The sequence below is a fragment of the Myotis lucifugus genome, unplaced genomic scaffold (genome assembly GCF_000147115.1).
Source record: "Myotis lucifugus unplaced genomic scaffold, Myoluc2.0 scaffold_49, whole genome shotgun sequence".
NCBI classification, from domain to species: Eukaryota; Metazoa; Chordata; class Mammalia; order Chiroptera; family Vespertilionidae; genus Myotis; species Myotis lucifugus.
Window position 1 is genome coordinate 5,825,345 of NW_005871097.1, and position 12,511 is coordinate 5,837,855.

Here is a 12,511-nt window from a genome sequence, read left to right on the forward strand (position 1 = left end):
AAACATCCTTCGCCCTTCCTCTGAATGGATGGCTAACTTCAAGATTTGCCTGAAGGGACACAGCCTCTGTGAAGCCCTCCCGATTCCCCTAAACCAGTGATGGTGAACCTTTTGAGCTCGGCGTGTCAGCATTTTGAAAAACCCTAACTTAACTCTGGTGCCGTGTCACATATAGAAATTTTTTGATCTTTGCAACCACAGTAAGACAAAGATTTATATTTTTGATATTTATTTTATATATTTAAATGCCATTTAACAAAGAAAAATCAACCAAAAAAATGAGTTCGCGTGTCACCTCTGACACGCGTGTCATAGGTTCACCATCACTGCCCTAGACACCTGCACCCCTGCCTCTTCGGTCTCTTAAAGTGGAAAATGACTACTGGCTACATGGCATTGGCGCTCCACCTGCATTCGTGGGAGCTAAGGCCTGGGACGGTGTCTTGTCATCTCTTTGCCCCCAGCACCTGGCAAAGTGTAAAGCAATGTGCAATCGTTACCGTACAGCCTTTCTGGTAACACACAGTGACATCTCTGGAAGCCTAATTTTAAACAATATTGCAAATGAGATTACATGAAGTCATCATGGGTTCTTCCTTCAGGCTGTGGGCTCTTCTGAAAGCAAGAAGGTGCCTTCTAAAAATAAAGAAATCAAGAAAGAAGGTGCCTTCTATAATCTAGGCCCTTACAGTAAATACCTCTGAGAGACAGAAAAATGTTTGAGTCAAATATTTTGCACTTACTGGTAAGTTATAAATAACAAGGCAATCAGACCTGAAAGATGAAGGCCGGCCCTTGCAAAGGCAGTGGAGCGCTGCCAGCCGCGGGCTTCCTGACTGGTCCTTGGAAATGGAAATGGGGAATGAAAGGAGCCTCTGATCCCAGGAAGGGCTGGGGAAGAGACAGAGCTGCAATTGTACCAAGTTTGGATTTGAAAGAAGTGACATGGACAAAAGCAGAGTGATGTGGGAAAATCCATGAAGAGAGCCTTTCTGCATTCAGGTATAACAACTGAGGTTTGTGCCCAGTGCAGAGCTACTCCTCAGAACCATGGCAACCAGGACCCAGGCTATCCTTGCATGGCGCAGAGCTTCTGTGCTTTTTGTTATTTCTTATTATGGGCCACAAGTAGGGAATTTGGGGTTGGTTGTATTTTATGAAGCATCCATTTGCAATATTGCCAATGTATGGGAGGGAAAAATCGTTTTTCTTCTACCCGTCCAGGTTCCTGACTGGGACTCTGTTACAAAAGACAAATTAACAAGAGGAAAGCACACACATTTATTTAACGTAAGTTTTACGTGACACGGGAGCTTTTATAAGAAAATCAATACTCGCCCTGGCTGGTTTGGCTCAGTGGATAGAGCGTCGGCCTGAGGACTGGAGGGTCCCGGGTTTGATTCCAGTCAAGGGCATGTGCCTTGGTTGCGGGCACATCCCCAGTGGGGAGTGTGCAGGAGGCAGCTGATCGATGTTTCTCTCTCACTGATGTTTCTGGCTCTCTGTCCCTCTCCCTTCCTCTCTGTAAAAAATCAATTAAAAAAAAATCAATACTCAAACGGTTAAACCCGAGTGTTTTTCTACTTGGTTTAATAAAGAGCAGAAAGTCATGAGAAAATGTGATAGAACAAAGGTTATGAGCCAATGGTAGTAATCTGAGGGAAACCTAGTGAGGCCTGTTCATTCTGGTTCCTCTCATCATGTCTCCATCTATGCTATAGACATAAGAATGGTCTTTTCCTTGGGTGTGGGGCGGGCACCTCTCACTGGTGGGTCCTATGACCCGCCTCAGGGGAGAATGGGGAGATCAGAGAGTCCTTCCTGCACCTGCCATTTCTCAAATTCCTTCAGCTTAAAATATTTTGAGGTAGCATGTCCTGAACCCCATTATCAAGGACTTTGTCAACCATAAGGATACAGGGAGAGCTGTCTTTGAGTCCTTGTGTTTGAAACCAGGTATATGAAATTTGGACCATTGGTATGGCCACTTAACTGGTGTGCCTGCATCTACCCTTGCTTTCTCCCCCCTCTAACTTAACATAGAAGCCACAGGAATCCTTCCTAAAGGTCATTCAAATCTTATCACCACCAACTCCCTAGCTTCCATGCTTCCCCTCAAGCTTGGGAAAACCCCCCAAAGTCCTTATCATGACCAAGGAGGCCTTCATGAATTCGATGGCCCTTTAACTTCACCTCTCCCCCTCCTCCCACTGTGACAATGCCTCAGCCTGTGGACCCTTGCTATGCCTCATCTTTGACAGACACCTTCCAGTCTTAGGTCCTTTTCTTATAAAAATGACTTTAAATAAAAGATCCTTTACCCCACAAGCAATTAAAAAAAAAACACCACCTTTGCCCTGGCTGGTTTGGCTCAGTGGATAGAGCGTCGGCCTGATGACTGAGGGGTCCCAGGTTCAATTCCAGTCAAGGGCATGTGTCTTGGTTGCGGGCACATTCCCAATAGGGGGCGTGCAGGAGGCAGCCGATCCATGTTTCTCTCTCATCGATGTTTCTAACTCTCTATTCCTCTCCCTTCCTCTCTGTAAAAAATCAATAAAATATATTAAAACATAATAAAATAAAATAAAAAGACATCTTTGCCCTAGCCAGTTTGGCTCAGTGGATAGAGCGTCAGCCTGCAGACCAAAGGGTCCCAGGTTCGGTTCCAATCAAGGGCACATACCTTGGTTGTAGGCTTCTCCCCAGTCTGGGCCCTGGTCGGGACTCATGCGGGAGGCAACCAATTGGTGTGTTTCTCTTACATCTATGTTTCTCTCTGTCTTTCCCTCTCTCTTCCAATCTCCCTAAAAATCAATGGAAAAATATCCTCTGGTGAGGATTAACAAAACAAACAAACAAGTTAAAAGAAACAACACCTTTATTTTTAGGGAATAAAATATAGGATGTGAAAGAATGATTACCAATGCTTAGAAAACAAAATGCTATCTAAAGCAAAAACCCAGATTACTATTTTTCCCAACTCTAGTTGCAATAGTCACTAACAAAGTTAATACAAAATGAGGAAGACTAGCCAGATTTTTACGTCTTGGAGAGTAAATGAATTTCCATTTCAGGCGTTTTTGTCTGCAAATTTAGGTTGCAAAATTCCAGTATAAATAAAAACTACCCACAAAAAAAACCCCAAACCCCAAAACACACACACACTAAAAAAACACACACACACAAAAAAAACCCTAACCAAAAAGCAAAGAGTGACATGAACTAATCACATTTGGGTTTCACGTACTGTGCTCTTTTATACCCACTGAATAGTCTTTAAGATCATTCCAAGTCACATGAAACCACACTTTGTGAAACTTGACGTTTTAGGTGACTTTGCAAGTTTCTCTTTAAAAGACTAATATGCCACCTCACAATAAGCAGCCCTGGGAAGTCACAAGGAGAAAAGGGACCAAAATAGAATTCGCACTGGATGGCCTCAAGCGATTTCTTCAAAACCATTTGAAACACAAAGGCATTTTAGTTTTGAGCACCTTTGGGGGAATTCTGTACATGCGCTTAGGCCTTCAGGGTCTAGCAAAGCAAGTTAAACAAGCTGGGAGAAAAGAACTTATGCAAATGTGCAGGTCATCTGGTTTGCAGATAACTCAGAAGTAAACTTGTACTCTTATTTTTTTATTTTTCAGAAGTAAACTTGGTGAAGCTATTACAATTAACATTCTATGAATATTTATTTTAAAATATGTTTTATTGATTTCAGAGAGAGGAAGGGAGAGGGAAAGAGAAATGGAAACATTAATGATGAGAGAGAATTATCAATTGGTTGCCTCCTGCATGCCCCACACTGGGGGTTGAGCCTGCAACCTGGGCACATACCCTGACCAGGAATCCAACCATGACTTCCTGGTTCATGGGGTCAATGCTAAACCATTGAACCACACCGGCATGGCATCTATGAATGTTTAAAAGAGAAAAAACCCAGCTGCAACCACACAGAAGGCTTGTAGTGTTTAAACAATTATACCACTTGTTTAAACACTGTTTGCAAGGCCTCAAAGAAGTCATTTCCTTTTCAATTCATTTATTAGAGAAGTGTTGGGAGAGTCAAAGGCTGAAGCAATGGCCTTCGTCTGACTGATTTATTCCTGTTTTTCCGTAAGTAGATTTGGAACTTCAGACCTAGAGGGGGCCAGAGTATGCCACCCCGGGATATGCCATCCTGACATAAGGATCATTCTGAGTGGAAAGCGAATGAGAAAAAGCAGACACAGGATGAGCTTCCTGCCCTCCCTGAAAACAGAACAGAAATTCCCCTCATGAATTCCGTACCAGGAAGTGGGTAACAACCTTATCACTGGAGACGAGATGGCACTGAGACTACACAAATGACTAAATAACCACTACCTTCCATTAGGTTTCCCATATATTTACTTTCCCAGTTTGCTGCCCCTAGAAACCAAAAGCCCCTTTCCTTTGTCTTCTCTACAAATGTATTGTTCTTTGTTAAAATGCCATGTAAGCCCAAGTTCTAACCAGCCCTTTGAGTTACTCATCTCTGAGTTTCTCCTGTGGGTATCATGTAGCAAGTGGTAATAAACTGGTTTTCTCTTGTTGATGTGTCTTTTTCAGTCTAATTTGCAGCCTCCCAAGTGTTTTGTCCTCCCCTGCAGACCTAAAACACATGCCCTTGAGAACATGAAGACTCGCTAACATCAGAAACTAAATGTCATAGTTCAGTGGTTCTCAACCTTCTGGCCCTTTAAATACAGTTCCTCGTGTTGTGACCCAACCATAAAATTATTTTCGTTGCTACTTCATAACTGTAATGTTGCTACTGTTATGAATCGTCATGTAAATATCTGATATGCAGGATGGTCTTAGGCGACCCCTGTGAAAGGATCGTTTGACCGCCAAAGGGGTCGTGACCCACAGGTTGAGAACCGTTGTCATAGTTGAAGAGTTTACATACCCTGGAGCAGGGGTCCTCAAACTTTTTAAACAGGGGGCCAGTTCACTGTCCCTCAGACCGTTGGAGGGCCAGACTATAGTTTAAAAAAAAACTATGAACAAATTCCTATGCACACTGCACATATCTTATTTTGAAGTAAAAAACCAAAACGGGAACAAATACAGTATTTGTATTTGCATGTGGCCCGCGGGCCGTAGTTTGAGGACCCCTGCCCTGGAGACTTTGCAAAGAAAAAAAACCCCCATAACTCCTTCCACAAATCAAGGACTCAAAATAAAACACTGTAGGATTAGTTATAGGGTAACTTTCGCGGCTTAAGGGAGACCTGTAAAATGAGAAAAGAGGGAAAAATAACAAAGCTCTAGTTACACAATGTTAGAGCCTAAAGGCACTAGTCACTTTGTCCTGCATCTCTCGGAACACATTTCTCAGAAGTCAAAGTAGCCTGGCCGGTGCGGCTCAGTTGGTTGGAGCATCGTCCAGTGCACTGAAGGGCCGCAGGTTTGATTCCTGCTCAGGGCACATACCCGGGTTGTGGGTTCGATGCCTGGTGTTGGTGCCTATGAGGCAACTGATTGATATTTCTCTCTCACATCAATGTTTTTTCTCTCTCTCCCTCTCTTTTCCTCTCTCTCTAAAAATCAATGAGAAACATGTTCTTGGGTGAGGATTAAAAAAAGAAGAAGTTAATATTGAGGCAGTCGCTGACAGTGAATTTGGAGGAAGAAAAGCTGGGAGCACCTGTGGTTGTGTAGCTTGGACAAGTCACAGCACCTCTGTGGACCTGTTTCATCACCTGTAAAGTATACAGAACAACAGTCTTTTCTTAGAGCCGTGAAAAGGATCGAGTGAGAGCCTAGGTATGAGCAGTTCTCAACTCTGACGGCATCTCAAAATAACTTGAGAAATTAAAAAGGAGCCTGGCTCGTGTGGCTCAGAGGTTGAGCATCGTCCCAGGAACCAAGAGGTCACTGGTTCCATTCCCGGTCAGGGCACATGCCTGGGTTGCAGGCTCGATTCCCAGTAGGGGCGTGCAGGAGGCAGGCTATCGATGTTTCTCTCTCTCTATCCCTCTCCTTCCATCTCTCTCTAAAAATAAAAAGAACATATTTAGGAAAAAAATTAAAAAGGAAATGTTGATGCCTGGGTTGCAGCCCACAGATTCAGATGTGATTGTTCTAGGGTTGGCCCTCAGCCTTGGTGGAGTTTCAAAGTTCCCCAAGTGATTCTAATATGCAGCCACTGTTGAAAACTACCGGCCTATTGCTAAAGTAGCGCTTCTCAAACTATTTTGGACAGGATCACGTGGGGATCCTGCCAAAATGCAGGTTCGAATTCAGTAGCTTGGGGCCGAGAGTCTGCATTTCTAACAGGCTCATAGGTTATGCTGAGCTGCTCTCAAACACTCTGAGGATAGCAAAGTACCATGTGGCCACAAAGCACAATGCAGACAGTCACCCACTCTCTAGCCAAAGCATCAACTTTTAGTGATAGTGGTGCGGACTTCAGCAAATGACTTCCTTAGGGTTTTAAATATATATATATTTGTTATATATATAAATATATATATTTATTGATTTCAGAGAGGGAGAGGGAGAGAACTAGAAACATCAACGATGAGAGAGAATCACTGTTCGGTTGCCTCCTGTATATCTGAGCCCAAAACCCGGGCATGTGCCCTGACTAGGAATCCAAATGTGACCTCCTGGTTCATAGGTCAACACTCAACTACTGAGCCACACCAACTGGGCTTCTTAGGGTTGTATAGGATTTTAAAAACAAGCATAAAAGGGTGATATAAATAAAAGGTTTCACTCCAGTTATCTGTTGTTCAGAACATTTATTTATTTTACTTTTAAAAATAATTTTATTAATTTTTAGAGAGGGGAAGGGAGAGGGAGAGGGAAAGAGAAACATCAATTGGCTGCTTCCTGCATGCATGCCCCCTACCAGGGACAGAGCCCGCAACCCGGGCAAGTGCCCTGACAGGGAATACAAGAGGATGCCCAGCCAACTGAATAAAGCTGTTATTTAAAAACGTCATATAGAGTCTCAACCAAATTTTACTTAAACATCACAAGCGAAAAGGCTGAAAATAGATACACAACATTTTAGACTGGGATTTCCTGAACGGCAAGATTTAGGTGATTTTTGTTTGTTCTCTTACTCTTTTCTGATTCTCACAATCGTAAAGTTATTAGTCTAATATAACTTCCTGACAAAATCTATATACATTTAAGATATGTGCCGGTCCCAGAGCATTTATTTACAATTACAAGCACACCCAATTGCTATGGTACCACTGTTGCCCACATTCATTACAGATTACATAGGTCATCGTTTGTTCATCTGGGTTTGAATTCCGCACCCAACTTGGAAGGAAAAGTATTCCTCTGTCAATTACAGTGACCTTGCAATTGAACTTTTCACAGTGTTTGCATTTTATTTTCTCTGTCTGGGTGCCCTCCATCACTTGGGGAAGGCAATGTTCCTGAATGCCAGATTCCGTGTAGGAAGCTCTCAACTCTTTCAGCTCCTTGCTTGCCATGTCCATGACCGTCATTTCGGCAAATTCTCTTGGCGACATGGTCCCAGAGAGCAAGTTTCGTTGTAAGTGAGAATTTCGGGGGTTCTTCAGATTGGCAACTTTGCTTCTGATACAAGTTTTATATTTTTTGAGGTTCTTTGAATACAGGGTAAAAACATGCTCTTCAATTTCTCTTGCAAAGCTTTGCCACAACTCGGCTTTGGGCTGCTCGGTGGAAGAACTAGTTAAAGCTTCATAAAGAAGCTCTGTGCATTTCATTCTCACGGGCACTGCAGGAGGTAGCAACTCACTTGATCTCTGGTCAGTGGATTTGGGGTCGCCGCCCTTGACATCCTCTTCCTTAGGTTCCATTCCATTCGGGTTATTTTCAGGCACAAGCATTTCAGCGGCTTTTGCTATAGCATCTTGGGAAGATAGAGAATCAGAACTGGAGCCTCTCAATGTCTCATCTGGACGTGAGTCATAAGAAAGTCCTGAATTTTTGTCCTTGTCACCCACAGGAAAGAATTTGGGGCTGTCTCTTGGTTTGAAATGAGGATCATTATAAAGAGCTTTCCATTTCAACAGGAGGCACTTGACCTTCTTCTTCAAAGCCACGGTGGGGCAGTTTTTGAGGACACGGTACAGAGCCCTGACCACATGTGTCTGCTGGAGATGCTCCTTGGTCACGTGCAGAGTTTCCAGCTCCGTCAGGTGGTTGCCAAGATCCTCAAAGTTCCCTTCAGACAGCAGTTGCTCAATAAGGGAAGCTCTGGCCGCTAGCTGGGTCCTGGCAGACATTTTCACAGCTGCAAAGAGAAAAAGAGTTTTCCATTTTCTTAGGCTTGTGTTTGCCAATCACAGCTTCCTGATAGTAGCGTGGCACTTTCTGCCAGTGACCTACATGGTGTTTGCTAAAGGAGTTGGGTAATAACAATGGGTGTGGCATGTTAGAAAACGGGATCTGCAGTGGGGCATGGTTTCGTTTAAAAAGTTTGATTCTCAGTAGTTGTTTTTTTTTTAAAGCGGCACTGTAAACAGCTTCTGCATGAATGGCTGCTTAAAGAGCTGCTATAACTTTTGCCACCTCTAATTTTACAAATCAGTGAGCTTCCCGAATCAAGATTTGTCACTTCCTGTGCATGGAATCTGGTGGTCATGTTGGGGATGAAATCATGCCAGTGTCAACATCAACAGGGTACGACTGAGCAAGTCTGGAAACTTCTTCCCATATTCAGCTATATAAGGGAACTACTTGCTCATTTTATAATCTTTTTTTTTAGAGAAATTTAAAAAAATATTTTATTGATTTCAGAGAGGAAGGGAGAGAGAGAGATAGAAATATCAACGATGAGAAAGAATCATTGATCGGCTGCCTCCTGCACGCCCCACACTGTGGGTCAAGCCCACAACCCAGGCTTGTGCCCTGACCAGGAATCAAACCATGACCTCCTGGTTCATAGGTTGACGCTAACCACTGAACCATGGCGGCCAGGCTAATTTTATAATCTTTTTTTTAAATATATTTTATTGATTTTTTACAGAGAGGAAGGGAGAGAGATAGAGAGTCAGAAACATCAATGAGAGAGAAACATCGATCAGCTGCCTCCCGCACACCCCCCATTGGGGATGTGCCCTCAACCAAGGTACATACCCTTGATCGGAATCGAACCTGGGACCCTTCAGTTCGCAGGCCGACGCTCTATCCACTGAGCCAAACCAATCAGGGCTAATTTTATAATCTTTACATGGTACTTTTCTGAATATAAAAGAATGAGAAACAGGGCAACAGGGAATGCTGTTTAGATGTCCCAAGGAATCTAAAGAGGTCGTGAGCTAGCACAAGTTGGGAGGCAGCCGGAGCCAGGTCTGACGGGCCCCACTGTGCTGACATCTGAGTCTTCTCAAGAACAGGGGAAAGGTTTACACTAAGGCTACCAGTGGTTCTCAACCTTCCTAATGCCTCGACCCTTTAATACAGTTCCTCATATTGTGGTGACCCCCAACCATAAAATTATTTTTGTTGCTACTTCATAACTGTAATGTTGCTACTGTTATGAATCATAATGTAAATATCTGATATGCAGGATGTATTTTCAGGGGTCACGACCCACAGGTTGAGAACCGCTGGAAGCGATCCAGAGGGTTTATGACACTGGACTAACTGGTCCCTAGGCTGGAGTTTGGCTCTGTTAACTTTTTTTCTTTTCTTTTCTTTTCTTTTTTTTTACTTTTAGGTGTAAAAAGTTGCTTGATGATTATATCTGAGTGAATTTCATCCCAGGCAGGCCAATGTTTACTCTAGCTCACCAGTCTATGTTTCTCTCCACATAATGTACACCATCTTGCCTACATGACAACCGTGGATCTAGATCTGCCCATCTGGCTAAATGTGAACATAAGCGTCTTGATGGCAGGGACTCTGTCTTTTTAAAAATTCATGGACTCCTCCCTGACTGGTTTGGCTCAGTGGATAGAGTGTCGGCCTGCGGACTAAAGGGCCCCAGGTTCAATTCCAGTCAAGGGCATGTACCTTGGTTGCAGGCTTGATTCCCAGTAGGGGGCATGCAAGGAGGCAGCTGATCGGTGTTTCTCTCTCATCGATGTTTCTGACTCTCTATCCCTCTCCCTTCCTCTCTGTAAAAAAAATCAATAAAAAAAATTCATGGACTCCTATTTTACAGCACTTGGTATTAAACAACATCACTGAACATACACAGGCTAATAACACTGAAGCGATTCCAGAGAGAATGAATGTAGACTTCCTATAAACCATCTGACAAGAGCTGTAACATGTAATGTCCTTTTAGACAGCAAATCTACTTCTATAAATTACTGTAAGGAAATGAGAGGTGTGGAGGCTGGATAGCTAAGAATTTTCTTCAAACTGAGAAGAAACGAGAAGGTCCCAAATGGTTAAACATGAATGTTCATAGCAGCAATATTCATAACAAAGAGTAGGAACAACCCAAATGTCCATCAACTGATGGATGAATACACAAAATGTGGTACATCCATATAACGGAATGATATTTGGCAATAAAAAGAAATGAGATTCTGCCTGGCCGGCATGGCTCAGTGGTTGAGCATCCACCTATGAACCAGGAGGTCACAGTTCCAATCCTGGTCAGGGCACATGCCCAGGTTGTGGGCTCGATCCCCAGTGTGGGGCATGCAGGAGGCAGCCAATCAATGATTCTCTCTCACCATTGCTGTTTCTCTCTCTCTCTTTCCCTCTCCCTTCCTCTCTGAAATCAATAAAAAATATTTTAAAAAGAAAAGAAATGAGATTCTGATACACACTACAACATGGATGACCCTTGAAAACACTGTGCTAAGTGAAAGGCACAGAGGACCACATATTGTATGATTCCATTTATATGAAATGTCCAGAATAGGCAAATTCATAGAAACACAAAGGAAACTGGTGGTTGGCTAGGGCTGGGGGGTGGAGGCACCAGTGGGTGGAATGAGAAGGGGAGTGGCTGTTAATGGGTGCAGTTTTTCTTGGGGTAGGTGGAAAATCTTCTCTAAAGGTGATTGTGGTGACAAGTTGTGCAACTGTCAATATACTAAAAACCACACATATCACAATTAACCATCTTAACCCTTTTCAAGTGATCAGTTCAGTAATGTTGAGTACATTCAGTGTTGTGAACCAACCTCCAGTACTAAAGTATACATGTTAAATAGGGGAATTGTATGGTATATAAATTATATCTGAATAAAGCTGTTATTTAAAAACAACATATAGAGTCTGAACCAAATTTTACTTAAAAATCACATGTGAAAAGGCTGATAATATATACACAAGATTTTAGACTGGGATTTTCTGAATGGCAAGATTTAGGTGATTTTGTTTGTTCTCTTACTCTTTGCGGATTTCCATGATGACTGTATTATTTTCAAAATCACAAAAGTTATTAGTCTAATATAACTTCATGATAAATTCTATATACATTTAAGATATGTGCCTAGCCCTGTTGGTGTGGCTCAGTGGTTGAGTGTTGACCTATGAACCAGGAGGTTACGGTTAGATTCCTGGTCAGGGCACATGCCTGGGTTACAGGCTCTATTTCCCAGTAGGGGGTGTGCAGGAGGCAGCCAATCAATGATTCTCTCTCATCATTGATGTTTCTATCTCTCTCCCTCTCCCTTCCTCTCTGAAATCAATAAAAATATATATTTTAAAAAATATATATGTGCCTACTGAAAAATGGCAATGTGATGGGTCAACCAACCTTCCTTCTGGAATCAGAATACTGCAAAGGTACTCCATCACCATGGCTTTGCATTCAGATTAGCATTCATAGTTTCCTCAGGAGTCTACCCTGACTCTAAAACAGTTGGCTCTCCTCTCAGACTTTATCACCAAATATAAGAATTAAGTACCCTTTAAAAAATTAAGTACTTTTGGCCACAACTATGAGATTCCTTCTGGTGTTTCCCTGTTCCTCAAGATTCCAAGTCTTGCATTTTTACCACCAGAAAGTAGACAACCTTGGCAGTCGTTTTTTTTCCCAGTCATTTAATATTCACTCAATGGGCCATCAATTCGGGATCTTAAGTGGCTATTTTTCTAATTATCCATTCAGTACTTCACGGCCATGGTTTTTCCTTTTTTAAGATTCCACTTCCCCCAAAGGCAAAGGCTCAGTAAACAAAGAACAAAGATAGCACAGAAAAATAAAAAATACCCTCGATTGCTAGATATTTATCTCAAAATTGTCCGCCTGACATCTTGGGATCTGGAGGAAGTCAAGCAGCCATGTCATGATGATGAGGTCTCAAGCCCTCCCCCACTTGCTGGAAAGTTTCCTAACCAAGAAGAAATATTCATCCTGCCTGCCTTCTATATTCACTCTATATGCATGAATACCAACAAAATCAGGATTGAAGTTAGCTGGAGGTTAACAAGGTGGTTAATAAGAGACAGCTCTACAGTGCCCACATGGCAATTAGGCAATATTTAACTCAGGTCAGAATTTCTCAACGAAGGGTCAGAGTCTCAAGGAGACTCTGAAGGGGAATTTAACTACAGCTTTAGGGCATCA

At 42.6% G+C, this 12,511-nt stretch overlaps 1 protein-coding gene across 7 annotated transcripts in view; it reads right to left on the minus strand.

The window, feature by feature from the left end:
* TCEANC (transcription elongation factor A N-terminal and central domain containing) overlaps positions 1-12,511 on the minus strand; it is a 28,902-nt gene that overhangs the window by 11,106 nt on the left and 5,285 nt on the right. For 6 of the 7 annotated variants that reach the window (XM_023753732.1, XM_023753729.1, XM_023753727.1 and 3 more), the window contains one exon: positions 6,910-8,266. The exons of the other annotated variant lie outside the window; for it this stretch is intronic. In XM_023753732.1, coding sequence (XP_023609500.1) covers positions 7,203-8,258 — 1,056 coding nt within the window. In that variant the 5' untranslated portion in view covers positions 8,259-8,266 and the 3' untranslated portion in view covers positions 6,910-7,202. Of the gene's footprint in view, positions 1-6,909; positions 8,267-12,511 lie in introns of those variants that run through there. 7 annotated transcript variants of the gene reach the window in all.